Raw genomic sequence first — 21,110 nt, forward strand, 5'->3', positions numbered from 1 at the left:
CAGACCGGGCTTCCGTTTGAAAGGCATGTGATATGGCACGAACGCTAGAACAACCGAAGCAGAGGACAAGATAGCTGGCTCAATTGTTCCTATTCCATATAGGGGAGACTATCTAGTGCAGGATGACCCAGTAGATACACAGACACTGACCATGAGAGGAAGGGCCATCCTGGAACCTTCATTCATAGCTGGTGATGACACAGATGGGTAAAGCAAGCACGATTGTCCTATGGCTTCATTGCCCCTTCAACTAGGTCTTCTGTGGATCCGAAGAAAGATGAAAACGGTGGGTAGTAGGTCAAAGACCTTAAAAAAAAAAAAGATCGATTTAGAAAGACTGCTCTGTGACCACACTTTCTAAATCAAACTGTCATGCCCCTGCCCCACACGAGTGCGCGCAGACGCTGACAGGCATGCCCGGACCAGGGACAGAGGAAAGGAGTTCAGGGGGTGAAACACCCCTTATTTCTAGCACATCCTTCCTGAGAGGGTGGGGACAAAGCTATGTCATGTTTTTGCAGGCCGCCTAAAAACTGGCTAAAAAAATCAAATTGGTTTTATTAGGCAACCGGCAAAAAGCAAAAATATAACATAGAAGCAAACAGTGTGGCTCATTGCGCAGAGGAGAGACAACACAGTGGTTCAGCGCTTTTGTCGCGCTATACAATTCAGTTAATGTTGAACCCAGGCGATGCTTGCTTCACGTTTGCTCTGTTTTGTACATTATGGATTCGTTTTAATGGCCCCTGGCCTTGCATTGCCTTTTTGCCCATGACATGCAGGGCAATTGATACTGCTGGAAGCTAGGCTTAGTATACGGTCATAAGCAGAGGCGTTGCTAGGGGAAGGGGCTGAGGGGGCCCTTGATCTTTTCCAAACCTAGCAACATCCCGGGTCCTACGTCCTGTGTTCTCGCTCTGAATTAACAGCTCGGCGCACTCATCGATGGACCCGGTCATTAGCCCGAAGTGCCTTTTGGTTTCATATGGTTTCATATGGTTTTTGGCAATTGTACAGCGCTTCACTATGATTCAGACATGTTTGTCAAGTGCATAAAGTCATTCAAATTCACATGGGAATGAAACCGCACTGTATCTCAACTGTGGCACTCTCCCCACGCCCAACCTCCCATTCACGCGCCCTCAGGCCCTGAAGTCATGCTGAATTAAAGTAAATATGTGCTCTAGTGCGTTTTAAAGAACCACAAATATTCCCTATATACATCCTGCAATAGTTGCGTTTCTGTGAGAGACAGCAGAAGACAACGGCTCTCTGGCGAGACATGTGATGTGAACAACAAAACATCTAAAATTCAGAAAATCACTAAAAATCATGGCTCGTTCACTCACTGAACTAAACAGAAAAGAAGACCATAGAGAAGCGGACACCACCACAAGAAGAGTTCCCCAAAACAACTGAAACCCAATTAACCGAAACAGGGATACACCAATGAAATAAAAACCAAACAAGGATTAAAGGCAAGCAAACAACCCTTGCAGAGAAGCGCACAGACGGCTTCCATCACTAACCGTTATATAAAATCTCAACAATGTATTGGAGCAGTACTTGGAAAAGATTCTTGAGGCATTTCTTTCAAATGGGAATGATACCAAGCTTTCTCTGGTGCCTCCTCTCAAACCTCCCACCCACAGACCTCCCTGCTCTAGCAAACATTGCAGAGGAGGCTGCGTGACCTCTAATGTTGGCAATCGTGTTGGTGCATGAACATCCACACGACTCTTCAATCTACGTACGTGCCTACATTAGAGAAAAAAAGCCTGGAGAATTGGGTCACCCAAGCTCCACAAGGCTCTTCCCACCGGCCACACCCACATATTTAAACAAAAAACAAGACTACCAAGAAACATAAAAAAAAGTGTACTTTTCAAACTGATACACCAAGGTAGAGGTGCACAAAGCGATTACATGCCAACAGGTCCATACAAAAAGCTCAGGGCAGCAGAAAAACACACTTCTTTGCAAATGCCCCACCGCTGATTCTCAGTTACCTTCTCAGACAAGTGAGAGTGCATGTCTGCACCCATCCATTGCACTGCCAAGCTCAGAGCATCTGAGAGGAAGGGGTGCGCGGTGGTGGGTATGAGGTTTCTGCCTAGCGAAGCCCTATCCCCAGAGAATGGTGTGAGAAACTTCTGGAAGAATGGGGACTCCTGGCAGGTGGTCCATGCCAGTCCCTCCAGAACACTAGTCACATGCCGCAATCACCATACCCTGTAGTGTTGCTGTACTGCTGAGGATGCCTGGACGGTATTTACATTCAATACAGAGCCTCCACTCATGCCTAAATGTGATTGACTACAGAAAGAACTATAGCAGCCAATCACGTGGCAGCATGGGCGGAATTTCTCAGATTACCAGGAAACCCAGAGACATCATGCTCTTCCCCAGAGACCCGAAGAACTAGGCAGATGTGACTGAGACTAGTGACAACAGCATAATGATTACCGACCTGTCTCTGCCTGGCAGGGCTGGTGCTACCACTAGGCAAGGTTAGGCGCTTGCCTATAATGTGTAAATGTTAGAGTGGCAAATGCATGATTTTTTGTATAATATTTATTATAACGTATTCTCCCTCGTGAGGCAGGCAGCACTCTCGGCGGCACTGTCTGCAGCAGCAGCAGGCACCGTGAGGCTCGGGTCAGAATCAAGTGTGGGCATGGCACGCTGTGGGACACGCAGGGCCTCAGGCAGCACCTGCACATTAGCACTGCACGTGCCCACTGCCCTTTTGACTGAGGTTTGCTCGTGCAAATACTCTTTTCCGATTTCTGGATGAGTGAACGGTCTTCTGGTGACTGGACCATCCGTGGTGGCCCGTCCCACTGCACACTAGATGGAGCATTGTGTATCGTGACAGGAGGTTTCAAGGGTATTTTCACAGAGTACTGTGGAATGCCTTCAAGATTGCAAATGGTTGCAGTGCTGAGATTGGAAATTTTGTTAGATTTCCAGAAGATGGGACGGGTTAGGGGTATTCGATATCAGGGGTTGTCTATGATGTCCAGGCAATTTCAACGACACATTTTATATGTTTTATAAATGCTTTGTGGGGTTTGGTAGTATGGGGAGTATTATATAGGTAGGTATAACAGCATGCGTCCAAGGTGGTATTTACCACTAATAATCAGCAAATACAAAGTCCTCGATCAGCATGGTACTGCAGTACTAAGTATATGAAAATTCTGTTATGGAAGGTTGTATATTATGCAGGTTTGTAAAGTGCCAACTTCCCATGGCAGGTGGCTTCTTGGCGCTGCACCCCTGGCTGCAGGTGAAATGAAGAGCCGGCGTGTCTCCCAGCAGCTCAGCTCCACCATGATTAGGTACATTAAGCTTCTATATACCCGTCCGGTGGCGAGAGACCTGGTAAACTCGCAGGTCTCCGAACAGTTCCCCCTTGGAAGAGGTACCCGGCAGGATTGCCCACTGTCAACCATTTTTTATTTGGCCTTGCCATTGAAACAATGGCAGACCTGATCAGGGAGTGTCATGTGAGGCAGGGTCTGCAGTTGTTGGTTCCCTCGGAAATAATCTCCCTCTATGCGGATGACGTGCTATTGTTTATCAGGGACCTTGAAGTGAATCTGCACCCGATAACGCGTGATGTTACACGCAGTGATTTTTCAGGATTGGTGGTGAACTAGACCAAATCCAAAATGTTCTTGTTAACAGCCAGCACGGTGAGGTTAATCAGAGATTTCTCTTTGCGGTGGTCGCCAGACCGCATTAAATACCTGGGGGTAGTTGTATCTAGAGAAAAGAGCTCACTGCTCCAACATAACTATGCCGCCGTGGAACGGTATGTGGGGGGATAAATAAGTGGAAGCCTGTGTCCATTTAGCTGGCAGGTAGACTGGCCCTGGTTAAAATGATACTCTTTTCCAAATTACTATACACCTTCACCAATATCCCCCTCTGGCCAGGTAAAGCTTATTTTACCAGGCGTCATTTCCACCCAAGAAATGGGTGGAAATGACGATGCCCTATGTTAACGGAGGATTTGCGTCACAACACCTCAAAATATACTGGCTGGCCGCTGTGAGAAACCTGAAGTTGTCTCCCTGACCAGTTCCGGGGGGTCTGTCATCCAGATGGCCACTAGACGGCCATCGCTATTGGATCCAGTTCCTTGGGGGTGGACTAGCGAGGGAGGATCACCTGGATGTTCGGGGGGGGGGGGATCTTCGGGGAGTGGAAGTGGGACACTGATGGGCAAGACGCGGTAGCCCCCTTCTTGTAACACCTTTTTCTCTGACCTACACTGTAGGATACTCACACACTCTACCCTACCCCCTTTTCTAACACAAACACTTTCAAACACCATGGAAGATGGACAAGCACCAATGCCGTTGACCTAACATGTCCCAATACAAGGGTCAGGCAAAGTCAGGCAATTGACCAGGATCACACACACCTGATGGCCCTTTCCCTTCCCCACAGGGATAAAAGGTGGAGCACAAGAGCACAATACGAGCAAGGCGGACTGCACAATGAGACAGCTATCCAGGCACGAAAGTTGAAGACGAGGATTAAGGTGGCGAATATCTAAAGGCTGATGAGGAGAGAAGCAACCTTTCCCTTTCTTACCCAGACCCACAAGACCTCTGCAGAAGGAATCATAAGACTGCGTATAATAGCTCAAGTGTGTTGCAGCAGATTTCAATGGTAGATGGAGTGTGCCTATGCTGATAAGATTGACCGAGGGAGATGCCTGTTTCTGTGGGACCAGCCTTGACTCCAGATACAACGAAAGGCAAGCGGTTCATCACAGCTGGTGAGTCGAGGGGAGAACCGATAAGAAACCAAACTGTGTTGAATGAAAGTCGCAAAGTGGCACATTGAGAAAAGTTCAAAGAACTGTAAATTGTTAAGGGAAGACCAGCTGCAGAGGGAATCGGCACCACATGGGTGCTTACTAGAGAGACTCTGGTTAATCCCATATTTTGAGTAAAACTAATGATACCAGAAGGCCGTAGGGGAACCACCATGAAAGGTCAAAGTGATCATACAGGGGTCTAGCAAAATCCCTGTACAGTTGAAAGTCTTGGACCGACAAACTGTTGAGAAAGCAAGAGAAGTGAATCCTGCATCAAGAGAAAGCAAAAGGCAATATGAAGTGGTAAGAGTCTTCTGGGTAGTCAGTGTCGAAGACAAAGACATTTTTGGTTAGATCAAGGACATATCTGAGGCGCGTCATAGTTCTCGAAGCGTAAACTTACTCTGAAAAATGGAACTGAAGCAAACGGTCGCTGCGCGTGCTATATATGCCGTTGATGACGACATCCTTGAAACAGAGGCCCTTGAGGGACATCGAGTCGACTGCATCAAGGCACAGTGCACTCTGCCTAAAAAAATTAAATTTAGAAGCAGCTGTAGCTGGACATTGGATATATCAAAGATGAGGAATATGTGGGAGGACACAATCCTTTTGAATCTATTATATGCCCAATAAGCTCAACAAGATGTACCCGTCCGCAGATCATGAATGTCCAAGGTGCAACCTTGGGAATGCTGGCCACTTGCGTATGCTGTGGGGCTGTAGTAAACTATGCACATTTTGGACATATGTGCTGGATTCTGTCGGAGGTCATTGATCAGCCGGTTTCATTCCCACCCATGGGTGCATTATTTGGATTGTGGGAAGACATGCCTTCGAAACGGAACAGATCCTTTCTTGATATAGGTTGCATTGTTGCTGAAAGGTGTGTACTTTGTAAGTGGAAGGACAAAGTCCCCCCCGGAGGGAAGAGACTGGCTGTCGGTCCTGGTGTGGGTGGACAATTGCGAGGGCACCCATTTTATTTATTACATTTACGTAGGAATGTTACCTGGCACGTCGAGGTCCAAAGATGTGTGGAGTGAATTCAGAGGGTATTTGTCTAAGTGCCCTGTGGTGCCGGGTATACTTGGGCCAGGAGGGGGGCATATGTGGACGGGGCATGGCCACACCGTCTACTTCCTGAAACTCTTGAGCTTGCTATACATATATTGGTCTCCGATAATGTGCCTATGTTGCAAAGCTCAATCTATTGTTGTTACTATGATAGTGCGTCCTGTTTGACTGCCAAGTTTAAATAAATGTTTTTTAAAAAGAAAAAGATTTTGATCAGTTTAGCAGGAACAATATCTTCATAAAATGTAGGTTATTTTGTTCAGAACCGTTCATTAAAATGTTAGGCCTTCTAATAAAAACAGGGGACATAGTCGTAAGTAGCTAAACAGAGTAAGGACAGAAAAATGACCTCATAGTTAAGAGTTCCATGGAGGGAATAAACAGGGAAAAAGAGGAGTGTCATTTTCTGTGATGTTGATTTACGTTCAGCTTGTACTTTGAACGTTTGTTCAATAAAGTATGTTAATTGAAGCAGGCATTTCTGGAGGGAATTGTACAGCCGAGAGAGAAGATGGGTTACGGCAATACTTCACAGTTTCATATAAAGTAAGTGCAGGGTTTTAATTAATGACATTTGAAATCTGATTTTGGCAAGCACCGGATTTTGCCTGCAGAATGGCTAAACATACTTTGAGCCTCCTGAAGTTATATTTAATATACGTACACACTGTGCAATATATTTGTAATTTATGAATACGGCTCTGGATGACTAAATAAAGAGAGCACCTAGCTTTGGATTATAAAAATGTTCACCATCCCTGGGGCAGACTGGTCAAGGGAGGACTTTAACCTAAAGTTGAATGCATGTAAGAGATTGTTAACTTGCCATTATTCCATATGCTGGTAATCAATGAGGTCATATCTAACTATTGTGTTTCTGTAAGAGGTGAAACATTTCACTTCACAGTATACTGAAGCTTAGATACCGTGTCACCAAAGCATGGATTTAAAATGTAATAGAAAAAGGGTCGCTCCAGTCAAGAGGACCCAGAGGGCTGTATCCAACCTTAAATGAGGATGACAAGTGAGAATTGAGGGTTCTCATGTTGGAGGAAATGTGATTGAGTAAAAGATGCGAGTAAATTAGGAAATTTAAGATACAGTGAATTGTATTTCCCAGATTTGGGTAGACTGAAATCTCAAAAGAAGAATGCACAAAAAGGTCTGTGAGCCCCTGTACCAAGGACGAACATGACCAAATAACCAGTTCTATGGGAAGGTGCCCACTCGGGGGGGGGGGGGGGGGGGGTCTACAACCAGGGTATTTGACCCATGTTTGTTCTCAGTAGAGGGGCTCCCACACTCCATTGTAACACTGGGGGTTTCACCCTAAGTAACCCAGGGTAATCCAGACGTGGACACCTTGCTCACTGTGTTTTACAGCTTTACCTCAATGATGAGGCCAGACTAGGCCGAAACACGTGTCTGGGGTTGCTGATGGCACTCTTGTTCAGAGGAGAATTGCCTAGCATTTCGGTTCTAGACTGCCCTTATGGGTGGGACCAGACTGATATGCAAATAGATAGTTCTCCTCTGTGAAGGGTGCAGTGAGCTAAACGTGGTTGTAGACCCTCCTGAGTGGGACAGATTCCATATAACAGGGTATTTGACACATGTTCGTCCTCAGTCGATGGGCTCCCACACTCCTTTGTAACTTTTGGAAAAAAAGAAGTTGGTTCCAAAGGTCTGACAAAGATTCCCCTTTTATTGCCCATGACAAACCTACACCACATGTCTATGCATCACAGATAATCCACTGCAATCTCTCAGTGGAATAGAGAGTACCGATTGGGCCTGTCTGTTTCTAGCCAAGATGAGCAATCCGAAAAAAATGTGAGGGGCACCCAAACCAAGTCTGTCCTTGCCATAATTCGATGCAAAGCTGACATAGGTCAAGAAAGTGAGGTTTCTTCTAATATTCTGACCTACTTTCATGATAGGTTATTCTGTACTCTGCCCAAAAAAGACAGGCTTCTCACTCAACTGTACAGCCGACATGGTGTCAGACTGTATTTACGGCAAAAATACACAGCATTCCTTCTGGCTTGTAACTATTTCCACTTCCAACGCAGGATGGGTTTCCAAAAACAATGAGCACACAACTACAAGACATAGCCTACAAGATTTCAGCTACTCATGGAACTGCACACAACCAAGAACTTAGTTTGCCTCTTTACATTCACTTTATCCCAAGGAAGGGAGACTCGTCAGCGAGCCAGGAAGCCTGTGCTATCAAGAGATGGAGCAAGCATTTACAATATTTGGAGTATCAGCAGTGTACAATTAGAACACCTAATAATGTTCTGATCGTTAAGCCTATGTTCTGATCGGTAAGCCTATGTAGATATTGAACATGTGTGGGATTGTGAAGGATCCCTGCATTATTTCACTTGGAAGAATACAGTTCGAAGATACAAGAACTAATCCGAATAAGAAATGCACCAGGCATAGGTACTCATTCTCCATCTTTTCAGTAGACTAGTGCAGGCCACTGTGTTGTAGATATCATACATGTCGAGTATCAGGGAATCGGGGCCACATGAAGGAGTTTTCTCTAGGCAGTTGAAAAGGAGATTAATAATTCTTTGGTCACTCATCTTAGTTGGTTGCTAATAAATTGGACTTCTGGAGGACCCGAACGATAAGATCAAAACGCTTATTATGTTAAGAGTCTCATCATGGGAAGGCTGCAAGCTTACCTCAGTGTTCCTCTTGAACCAGCCATCTAATCTAGGAGCCGAGTATCAAACATCTAAAAAGTTTTAAATGACCCTGAAAAGCAAGGTTTGTGGCAGAATGTGGGTTGACCATTAAATACTCTTTCCTAATTCTGTCAGCTTTCCCAGTAGCCAAATCAGGAGGTCCCTATTTGCAACACAGGAAGCTTCAGATGGGAAAAATGGTACAGCCGGCCACCAGTCTATATCTTGTCTGATGGGAAACACTTCCAAGTACGGGCAGGTGTGTTGCCGAGATCTTCCGTTTCTCATTCCTTGGTTCTCTCGCATGTGGTTTTGCAGGTTTCCTCTCCCACCACAAGCCTCACAATTTCTTTTCTCAAACACACCTGCCAGTATTACTCCCCTTACCACATCTTGTTCCTCTTCCCATACACGGGCCCACTCTCATCCACTCAGCTCCCAAATCCCAGATTGTGTGGGACAAACTAGGCTCCAAACAGGAGAGCAGGAAGAATTCACCCAGCATTTGACATGAGGTAGACAATGCTACAGTCCAAACAAAAAGGTTACCTTGTGGAAATGATGACCCTAACTCTACGCCATATTGCATTAGCACAGAGGCCTTTTTACAAGTTAGCATCAATAATTCTAGCTCCGGGAAACCAGAGACCATGACACTAAAGCCCTCCAGACAGCAAAATCCACATGACTGTTACGAAGGGGCCCTTGATAATGGCACTAAGAGGTACTGAAACCTAAAAGAAGGAATTGTATTCCGGAACGTGGCAACAAGAGATAGAATGCTAGTCCCAGTGGAACATGGGTTCTACATCTTGCAAAGGCCACGGGCACCTTGACAATAGAGGGCGCCCTGTACTGCCAGCAAATTGCGACACTGGCGATGCAGTCAGAACTGCACAATGGGGGCCTGGCAGCATTCATCATTCGAGTTCATGGCACTACTGGATATTGGGGCCTGTGCCACGTTCACAAGAGCTTCCAATAAGGCAGGATATCGCTTCTGAAGAGATTTTTCTTAGCATTTCTTACATTTTAAGGAAGAACCTCACACTTGCAGAAATCTTAGGAGCACATTCCAGGATTTTGCTGTTGGGTCTCTAAAACATTCCTTGTCTGTAGTTGAGAGCAACTGTAGTGGTGTTCACCAAAAATCCTGCATTGGAGCATATGAATCGTTTGTGAAATATTACAGAGCAGACTGGGCAGTGTAAACTTCATTCAGGTTTCCAGTGTTAGACAATGAAGGACCTTCCAAGCCTGAAAAATAAGCTCCCCCTTTCTTAGCCATGGATTAACTATGCCCCCCCCATACTACGTCATTTCATTAATTAGGTAGTAACCTGTTACTTCTGCACAGTCCAGGCTAACATGAGCAGCTGCTTATAAAAAAAGGATTCCGTTTCAGAGATAAAGAAGGAATATTTTATAAGAGAACAATAGAACATGCCCGGTTTAAAAAAAAAAAAAAAATATTTTGGGGGTCCATGCGCATTAGTTATCTAGGGCGCGCCCTGCATTCTTCACTATGTCGATGTGCAACAGATTCGAGAATTAAGAGTGGAACACAGAGGTCTGCAAAGATGGATCTACCTGAATTCAGCAGTGCGACAAACCGATGTAAATGTGTTCTAAACATTTATCAGGGATAAATGAAGACTGATGGAGACATCTAGAGCTCTAAGTCATGTATCGGAGATCTGATTGCAAATTAAAAGGGGGGCGGCGTGGGGAGTCATTTATGTGCCAAAACTCATGAGGAAGAGTGGGACCCTCTGGGGCACGCCACAGATCACCTCTACTCTTAATAAGACAAACAGGCCCCCTCAGGATCTATTCAGCAGAAATCCACCAATCTATCTTGGTGATTTTATTGGCACCTTTCCCCACTACTGCCTTTGCCAAACAGGATTGCCTGGGCAATGGAGTCAAACATGGTTGATCTATTCGGGAGCACCAAGACTGCCACGTCCCCTCCATTCACCAATGCCAGGTGTTTTTCCAAAGAAGCAAGCAGGGTGGTTTGTGTTCTATACTTGGAGGGGTAGCCAGAGGGGCAAGGTAGTGGTTCTGAAATGTCTCATTGCGGTATCAGGTTTGCCAAAGCCCGTGTTTCTGGGCCTAGCATTCCCGTTTCAACAAGACTCAATTTTGCTGCTCGCTCCACTACCCTTCATCCTTCTAATGCAGGAACACCACTGCGACCCTAGTTCTGACCTCCCAACCCTCTACATGCCTTATATCTGTGGGCACCCCAACAACTCCTGCTCCACTCCCTCCTGCGCGTTACAGCCCGGGGATACTCACCTGACCTTACTACTCCACCTTTGACCTAAGCCCCAGACCTTGTCTCCCCACTCCACACATCACCTCAGGGGACACATGGCATTCTGGTCCCTCATATGCTAGTGAGCAATCGCTTCAGACCTTTCCCGATTAGCCACCTTTACTGAATGGTGACCTGTCTGGAAATAGCCAGCAGGAAAGGTGGGCTGCATGCAGGGTAGAGACTCTTAAAGAAGAAACTCAAAAACCCATCTTTTCCAGCTCCTTACCAAACGATGGGCAAGTTTGCAATCGATTGTATTGCTCATTCTATCCGGGTCAAGCCTGGGAATGGTGGCATAAGCTATTACCAAAGGCACCTGGTGTAATTTACTTACCATTTCCATTGATACTTGTATGGTAGCCGGTCACCTGTCTCCATACCTTGCAGTGATGCACAAAGAGTCGGCAAGCAGAAGATGAGGGGAAGCAGGAGATGGCCCAATAGCTACTGTTCCTAAGGGGTCTTTCGTTAGTCACTGGCACAGACCTCCGAGTACGGAGGGTCTTTCTAGTCCTCTGAACAGCAGATTCGTTTCAGGATGAACTAATGGAAACAGGCCCTAGTTGCACTGGCATTTGTGAACCCCTATCTTATTCATGCTTCTCCCCCTTTTTCCAGTTTTCCTTCCTTCTTCCTCCGCCTGAGTAGCCTGGGAGGGCGCAAAATGCATATTTCTCAGACAAAATACGAGAGCTGTAAGAACACTTGAGTGGTGCAGTATAAAACGTGTAACATAAATGCTGGGTGTTTGCTACTTGCACTGAGCAAACATGTAAAATCATCAGCCTGATTACCAAGTGGAACTGCCTATCCAACATCAAGTAGAGCACTGGTGTTGATCTGTGTTTGCACTACACTGCTTGATGATGAATCCGAGGGAGTCATCACCGATTTCCTGGCGGTGACCTCCTTCCATGTGGCATGGGGACAGCAGCCACTACCTGATCCTGACCGTGGCGGCAGCTACATGAGGGAGGATCACATGTGGGAGACAACCTCCGGGGAGATGTCATGGCTTCATAGAATGAGACCTGGTATCCCCCACTTTCTTTTGAAAATAGCCCCCTCCATATCCAATTCCCTCATAGCCTTTTGGTATGCATCCAATCCTTCTCCCATGAAGAATAGGGAAATCACTCTCTCCAGTTCCAACTATCATTTGTCCAGAAACTCATTCACCATTTGATATTAATGAGAATGGGTATAATTATCAGAGTACGTTCTCAAAACTGGACTTCCTTTCCCAGGATGACCGAAGTACAGGGATGAAAAAGAGGGATCGAACAGTGCAGAGCACAGGGAGCAACAACCCCAGCGAGCGCTCTGGTGGTTGTGCATACACACTGCTCACAGAGTTTAAAAAGGCAAGTGCAGCAGAGACTGTACATCGACTGCAGCTGGCGGGAGAGAGCAAAGTCTGTCCTTGAGATTAAGGAAACCCAAAGTTGATTACCAGTGTGGTGGGGTCAGGAGTCTCACCACGGAAGACAACAGAAGCAGCTACGGGGAAAAGACACACTGTGGGAACGCCATGACCCGGCGGGGGACTCCTGGCCTTTCACAGGTTATTTCAAGCAGCGCTGGGCTTACCAGAACCTGGAGCAAAGCAGACATGTGGAGGGAAAGCCGTGAGAGCCAAAGAAACCAGGACGAAGCGGTCGGGAGAGGGAAACCGATGGCAATGCTTCTCCAAGAGAGAAAGAGCAAATTAACTTAAAAAGGAATTTGTAGAACATACAAAATCCCTGCAAACACATGAATATTTATTGTGCAAATAAAGAAGGAGCCCAGAACAGATAATACATCTGAAGAACATTGTGAGAAACAAAGTATATGTACAACTTTGGAGAAGGGCAGAGGACCTTGTGAGAAACCTGAAGGTGTCTCACCCACTAGTCCCTGGGGATCCGTCAACGAGGTGGCCAGAAAGAGCCAATTGTGTCTGTGATTCGATTCCTGAACCATTATCCATCTACACAGACTGGTCATTGCGTCCTTTTGTGAGAAAGATGTGCTCATTTATATTCGTTTATATAAGATACAAGTATGATTAACATCTTGAAAAACCAACATGCCTATTTAAATGACATATTGGTTAGGTTAGACACGAGCATTCCGAAAATGATCTGCTTCCAAGTTATGGAGCAGTACCATAATAAATGCACCACAACTTTATTCAAAGTCCCAACAGCGTTTATTTTGGAGTGTATCAGAATAGCCTTGACAGAGAACTTTTTTCTATACGAAGGCACCGTCTATAATAAAAAAAACATGGTACAAGCATGGGGGCAATTTTTGCCCCTGACCTTGCAAACTTGTTCATGGATAATCTAGAAGAACTCTCCATTTACTATCCAGACAACCCTTCTAAAGATAATATAAGAGGTTGGCTACGTTATATTGATGATGTTTTTATGATCTCAAAGGGACTCCTGAAATACTTGAACAATTCTTGATTTGGTTAAATGCTCAAAATGAATACATCAACTTCACTATGGAGTATGACTATAACAAAATGCCGTTCCTTGATTTAGAAATAAAAAAAACAGCTCAAGGAGCTTTAATACAACTCTGTTTAAGAAACCTACAGACAAAATATGCTCCTTCAGTATAAAAGCATTCATCCATTGAGCTTAAGAGAGCTGACCAATAGGACAGTTTGAGGATATGAATTTAAGTGATTTTATACAACATGGAAAAATCCTCCAATCACGACTGAAAGATAGAGGTTACCCGAAAAAGATAATACAAACAGCATACAAAAGGGCACAGCATGCAAACAGAGAAGACTATCTAGACCCGCAAAAGACTACCTGTTTGGACAAAATAACCTGTGTCAGTACATTCAGCCCAAACAGTAATGGCTTAAGAAAAGTGATCCTAAAAAACGGGCATATCATCAAAACACCAGATTTCAATCCGGCGCCACCAAGATTTGTCTTCAGAAGGCAAACAAATCTAAAATACACTCTTGTCCATATTTACCCTAAGAATGAAAATGCCCAGACTATGCAACCAACATTATGTGGCCTCCAACCTGTGGTGGGTCACTTTAGATGCGGAAGGTGTTCCGTATGTTCTCTCACTAGAGATATAAAATCAATAGCTCTACAAGGGAAAGATTGGAAATTTATTAACTTGACAATTGCTTGACTGAATGGGCTGTATACGGCACAAAATGCCTGTGTAATCTTCTTTACATTGGTAAAACAAAACGCCAAGTGCATCAACAAATCTTTGAGCACCGTTCGTGCATTAAAAACAGAGAATAAACCGTTAGTAGCACGTTTTGTAAAACGCCAACATAAACCAACAGACATTTTTTGGTTTGTTACTCAAGTGATAAAAGCCCAGCGTAGAGGTGGTAATAGAGGCCTGGCACTACAGAAATGTGAACAGCTGATTTATAATCTGGACACTGTAAAAAATGGTCTAAATTCTTCAGTTGAATGGAACCTTTTTATGTAAAACCAGAGTACACTTACCTAGGAGTAAATCATCTTCATAAAGAGAATATATATATATATATATATATATATATATATATATATATATATATATATATATATATATATAAATAACATCTTTGAGCAGCGGGTGTGGACATAATTTGCTATGAGTTTATAGACTCATGGAGGTCCGAATGAACACCTCTAATGAGTAAAATAAATAAACAAAATAACAGAAAATGTTGTTCCAAGAGTTTGAACATCAAATAACTCCTTTTGGAAATAATGCAATTTGCGCAGATTATATATCTTGCAATACATCATATGCAATGACACATCTCATGCCTAAAGACACAAATGAGGTCATAAGATCGAGGTAATCTCCAAATCAAAACATATGCGCCTATAACCTGTTCCTATTGAGTAAAAGGTTCAGGTAATTGTTTGTGCATTTGCTATCTGCATTTGTACGTGCATATAAAGGACACCCGTATGGAAGTATGAAACTACATTTATGCGAGCCCACTGGCCAAAGAGAATTATGAAATCTGATTGTAGATAGTTCATAAAAATATGAACTGTCACTATATATAAATTTAAAAAAATCTGACTCGATAGCCCGAATAAGGACCAGTTTTGCCCTATTTCGGTGTTGATCAGACTGAAGGTGAACATTCCAAGCTAAGAGCCGTGATAGCTCCAACTCATGTGTGCGGTGAACAAGCATCCGTTCAGCTGATACAAAGAATATCATAACATGGCGCTGCTCTATGACACCATGGTAACACTGTTGGGAGCCGCGGCGAAACTTGAACGTGTGCTATTTCCATGTGATCAACGTGTTCTGTTCACATGATCACAGAATAGGAATCTTAAATGCAATTGACAAAACGTGCGCTGTGGACAATAGCGGCAAAACGGCGAGCAGACGCGCTACGCAGTGTAAAGAGTCTTCCGTTTTTGGGAAGATAAGTGAATAAAAAGCAGAACTTCTTCTGCTATGTTGCTTCTAATGGATACGTTAACAGCCTTAAGAAGGAATTATGGATAAACAAATGGTTAACTATTCTGAGCATAAATGATTGTGATCTAGTCAAATATTATAACATTCACTCATGGAAAATACTGCGAGTCAATAGCAGTTTACATGTATAGATAGGTAATCAATGCGTAACAATACATGAGAGTAAATGTCCCTCCTATTACCAATTGTTTTGCAGTTCAAAATTGTCGAGCAACACGTTAAGCAAATAATCTTCACAAAGAAGCACAATTTAGCACAGCCACACAAGTGATCTGGAGATACCAGGTCAGTACTCCTTAGTCAATGCATGAAAAAAAAAGTATGAAACTTGAAGCAAATATAATAAGGCAAATACAGGCCACTGATTTTGCAGGTAAACACGAATGAGCAGTTCACTGCACCTGTAATTAACGCCTGCATTAACATAATTAAAAATACATGGGAATAAATGTTCCTCTCATCATTACTTTTGCAGTAGAAAATTGTTGAGAAACACATTAAGAAAATATCTTCCACAAAGGAGCACGACTCAGAGTTGCTAAATAAGTGATCTGGGGATACCAGGTCAGTACTCCCTAAACAATGTAAGAAATAGAAGTATGAAACTCGAAGTAACTATAAACAACGCAATCAATAGAGGCCTCTTCTTTTGTAGGTAAACACGAATTAGCAATTACCTGTGCAGGTTAAGGTATTAGCAAATATACTTGACCCAGCCTCTCCTGTCCGTATTCTGTTTGTTTATCAGGTTGGTGACCTCTCTAAATTAGGTTAATATACCAGTGACTCCAACTCTCTCCTCCATGGTTTTCAATTAGTTGTTTTTGTACTGATTTTTACAGCGGAAATTCCACTGATACCCAACGGGGTAGCTGTGATTGATTCTACAACAAAGAAATGTCCTGAAGGCGGCCATAAATGCCTAGAAAAAGTGCTAGAGATAGTACCTAATTAGAAATATGGCGAAACATATGTAGACCATATATGAGACGCAAATTTGGTCAGTCTCAACATTCTGGAGACCGGATTAGAGGTCACCCGGAGAAAAACGAAGTCGTTGTGACTTGTATGTGGCGTTTACAGTCTTTTCAAACTCAAAATTATTGAAGCATGTCATAAGAATATGATCGCTTTATGTACCATCTTTTGTCTCATCCGGTCATCTCAATAAATGTTATATAGTTCGATAAAGGATCTAAGTCACATACTAACCCCACCATGATGTGATTGATTTTGATTTTATAGTATGAACGGTTTTTAGTTGTGTTTGAAGTTATAAAAAACTATTTTAGTGAAAAAACAATTGTTTGTGGAGATGGACTAACCAGCATTTATGAGTGGTTAATTGGTAGGTCATGTATCCAAATATAAATGGACAAAAGAGAGGGGTAATCAGTCCATCCTACTATTATATGAATATTGCAGTCTTCCCAAACGGATTCCCCCGTCAACAACACATTAGAGAAATACCCAATTGGATAGCACCCAGGTGGCCAGGACACAGCCATCGCTATTCATTCCAGTTCCTTGGGGTGGACCAGTGCAGGAGGATCACCTGGATAGGGAGTTGAAGGGGGACACCAAAGGGTGAGACGCAGTATCCCCTTTCTTGTAGCACCTTTTCCCCCTCCTACCAGGTAGGATACCTAGAAACTCAACCCCCCCTCCCTTTTCCAACATGAACACTGTCTCATGGACAGTTGATCGTGAGCGACAACGGACTAACACCAGGGCCATATACCTGACATGTCCCAACGCAAGGGACAGGCATAGTCAGGCAATTACTGATAATTACCCACACCTGACTTCCATCACACTTCCCCACATGGATAAAAGGTGGAGCACGAAAGCACACTCCGAGCAAGCAGCAATTCCAACATGGCGGTTTAAACTGAGGAGAAAGATGGCGAGACCGGAGAGGACGACAAGCAGGGTGTTAACCTTGCCCTTTTCAACAAAGGGTCCGCGACTTTCAAGAAGCCTCAAGGACAAGAAACAGGACTGGGAATTACAGATTCCGAGTGGTGTAGCGTGCGTCAAAGGTACACAGGGCCCTTCTGCATGGATAGCCAAGGCGGGGAGATGCGATTGCCACCGTAGTACTGTCGTTGACTCTGACAGCAAAGCAACGCTAGCGAGTTCAGCTCAGCTGGTGAGTTGAAGAAACCGATAGCAGACCGGACTGTGGTAAGCTCATGGTTGAAAGCGGCAACATTGTATGAAAAAAGGAACTGTTTGAACTTTATGAAACCGAACTAGGTACCAGATACTAAGTGGTTTGGCGCCACATGGGTGCTCTCTCAAAGATCTGTTTGGTGTCCTCGCCCCTGAGCGGGTAAGTATTGTTGAATCTTGAAATCGAAGTGGTCCTGCAGCGGGTTAAGTTAAATCCTGTGCACATTCGAATGTCTTCGATCGTATGTGAACTGAAATTGGTCTGAGCCTGGCTGAGCGGGACTGATTGTAGAAAAGGGGTCTGAGCCCGGAAGAGGGGGATCCTGGGTGAACAGTAACACACCTGAGAAGATATCGCTCTGGCAAATGTGAACCCGACTGAGGGATGCCTATGAAACTGAAGCTAGTCTGAACACGACTAACTGAGGCAAATTGTGAAAATAGGATCTGAGCCCGGCCGAGGGGGATCCAGGGTGAAGAGTGAATCACTGACTTTAATATTTGTAAAGGAACTTTGTTCGTTGTTTTGATGCTTCAGGCTCTCTGAAGCAAGAGACTTTGAATACAAGAGACTTGTGCACAGAAGGGTCTGATGTTGGTAAAAGGAACTGTGATATCATGCTGAAGAAGCCCAAGAGTTTGATATGCTCAAGTGACCCGCCTTGTCATTGTGCTAAAAACGTGGGGAAGGGAGGCCAATGGGCTAATCATCCTGACTTATCAGCATTTGCAGCATGGTGGTAAGGATTGGCAATAGTTTTTTTTAGCATAGGCCCTTTTATTTGACCAGACTCCTCTAGGACTATTATTTGATGGCTGTAGCTTGCTCACACCTTAGATTTAGGTTTAGATAGGCGTTTTGCACAACACTTATAAAAGTTCAATAAACACCCTTGAACTGTGATCACTTGTGTCCGTCTTACTTTGATACCATGCCTTCCTTACAACCTGTGTGATTGCAAGTGTGTAAATACAAGAGGTCCAAGCAGGAGAGCATACCAGGCAGTCACAATTGTGTGAAAACAAGAAGCCATGGCACAAGTGTATACCAGGCAATCACAAGTTTGTAAAAGCAAAAAACCTTAACAGGCGAATGTACCGGGCAATCACAAATGTGTGAAAGCAAGATGCCTTGATAGATGAACGTACCAGTTGGTGAGGCCTATGTGCAATAAAAATGTCATGAGATACTACACATAAGGACATAGAAAGACTGTTGATTAAAAGAGGCCCTGAGAAGTAACAGGACTGAGAGAAGGATTGTGTTGATTGAAAATAAGGAGGTCCTGAGAAAAGACATCAGGACTAGAAAAGAAGTTGTGTGAATCAAGTAGGAAAGCAGAAGCCTGGTAGGAAGGCATACTAGGTATTTAGAAAGAGGCATATTGAAAGTCAGACAAGTTTGTGCGTTAACTTAGTTGTGGACCATAAGAGGCATAAGGAACAGTTATATGTGAAACGTCAGAGAGCAAAGAGGAATCCAGAGGAAGGGAGCCACTCTCTGGAACAGAGACTTATCCTCAATAACTTGTTTTGTTGGAACTATGTATTCTTATTTTGTCAACACTTTTCAAAACCTCCCAAAGGTTAAAGACATTTCCCGGTTGACTTTAGAGTTTAGTTTTAGTGTGAGGGTCAGAAGAGAACTTTGGACACCGGAGAAGCATTTTCCATAACCCCTTTTTCTTTGATTAACATTTTTAACCAAAAACATGGCAAAGTTGTGTCCGAGTTTCATTGCCGACTCCTCACGGACCTTACTTTGCCTTCGAAGAAGCCACCCTACATGCTCTATATTTCACATGCCATGCGTTCCCCACCGGCAAAAGACATTATATGCTTGGACTTGTATATTAAAGAGTTCACAACCCAATTATAAGAAAACGTATTTAAAAAGAAATTACAAACGCGCCAAACCTATTCAAATGTGTGAGAACTATTGAACACCAGGTTTTAGTTGTGTGAATAAGGGACAACATAAACCCAGGAAAGTAGATCAGTTGGTTATGAAACAGCGACAGAGAGCGTTTTAGTAAAATATAAAGGTTTGTAGCATTTATCCTCTTTTGCCCGCAATCCAAAAATCATAGAGAAAAGAGGGCGCACGAGAGAGAGAGAGAAACTATGTTGGGTGGCGGGCGGTGCGCTGTGTGGGTGTATTTGGGGGGTATGTTTGTGTATGTGGGAGGCGCAGTGGTAGTATCGAGGAAGGGGGAGTGAAATGAGTGGTTCCAGCGATGAAACCCCCTGATATTTTTTTATTTTTTTTTTAAGTATATGCCACCAAGGGGGGAGGTGTGGGTAGGGAATGGGGGTACAAACCGTTTATGCCCGTTGGAGGCCACAATAAAACTGCCTACAAAATGGCCTTTTTGTTATGCAGATCCAACGGGCAGCATACAGACAGACTGGTTCATAGCGCTCACTTAGCCGTTTATCCTTTATAGTTTAATAAATGGTGTTGGGCAACATCGTCTATCAAACAGCCAAAATACATTCCTGGTTGTGGCGCAAGTATGCCGTTATCATTACAGTTATGCATGTCATGAGTAGTACATGCATTATAATGCAATTCAGCTCAGCCTTTATTCGTGAGGCATCTATCCCACGCCTATTACCATGTTTAGCAGCTATTTATTGATAATCTGGCTGGCGGATAGCTGGGACAGATAGCAGAAAGATACTTACCAGACACGCGCATATGTCAGCAACTATTAACATGTAGAAAACACTGCTCCAGCCAGTGGGAGAGATCACCCCTGCCAGCAGGGGTCCTAACGCAGCACCTGTGGACAGAAGAGGACCAGCGTTATTAAAATTAATTGCCTTAAAAACATGCGACTCACAGCACGTTGAGTACAACTTCCAAACACTGTTCGGCTTTGCTCATGGGGGGCCTAGACTGCGTCTATTCAGCATTTAATCGGAACTCTAAATTAGGCCACAGTTCTTGCGCAAGAGACATTTGGTTTTGATTTAGATGTCAGAAAGAGGTCCCGATAACACTTTGTTTTTATTTATCTAACATTTATAGTGCGCACCAAACCAGTGGGCATCTGGCCGCTGGAAAACAGGTAATCCGATACAGTCAACAATAAAAAACATAAGTTTGGCATCTTTTTATTGAACATATTTACAGACATAGGATAATTTACAGATGCATAGTATCCATAAGTAAAATAATCAGTGATTCTCAAAACTCCAATAGCTCGGTTTTCTATTTTTCTATTTCTATTCATTTGTAATGCGCCAGTAACTTGCAGGCCTCGGGGCACAGATACATGGACACCTGGAACAACACAAATAACGAGACAGAGCTAATACCTAAGAAAGCATCTGGGAGATTTTAGGACGGCAGTTAATTAAAGATGCAAGTCTTTACCTGCTTGCAGAAGCGTAGATAATTCACTTCTCTTCTTATGTTGATAGGCAGGCTATTCCACAAGCCTGCTGTAACAGTCGGGAAGGATTTACCTAGCTTGCGTACCTTAATCTTGTTTTGATCAGCTGATCTTAGAGA

The 21,110-nt window shown here is 43.9% G+C and overlaps 1 protein-coding gene across 3 annotated transcripts in view; it reads right to left on the reverse strand.

Annotated features, from left to right (window-relative positions):
* The window catches only part of SLC37A2 (solute carrier family 37 member 2), a 497,972-nt gene that overhangs the window by 12,103 nt on the left and 464,759 nt on the right, over window positions 1-21,110 (reverse strand). For all 3 annotated transcript variants that reach the window (XM_069614558.1, XM_069614557.1, XM_069614559.1), the window contains exon 16: window positions 20,279-20,376. In XM_069614558.1, coding sequence (XP_069470659.1) covers window positions 20,279-20,376 — 98 coding nt within the window. The remainder of the gene's footprint in view (window positions 1-20,278; window positions 20,377-21,110) is intronic.

The sequence above is a fragment of the Ambystoma mexicanum genome, chromosome 9 (assembly GCF_040938575.1).
Source record: "Ambystoma mexicanum isolate Mex_15411 chromosome 9, UKY_AmexF1_1, whole genome shotgun sequence".
Classification (NCBI taxonomy): Eukaryota; Metazoa; Chordata; class Amphibia; order Caudata; family Ambystomatidae; genus Ambystoma; species Ambystoma mexicanum.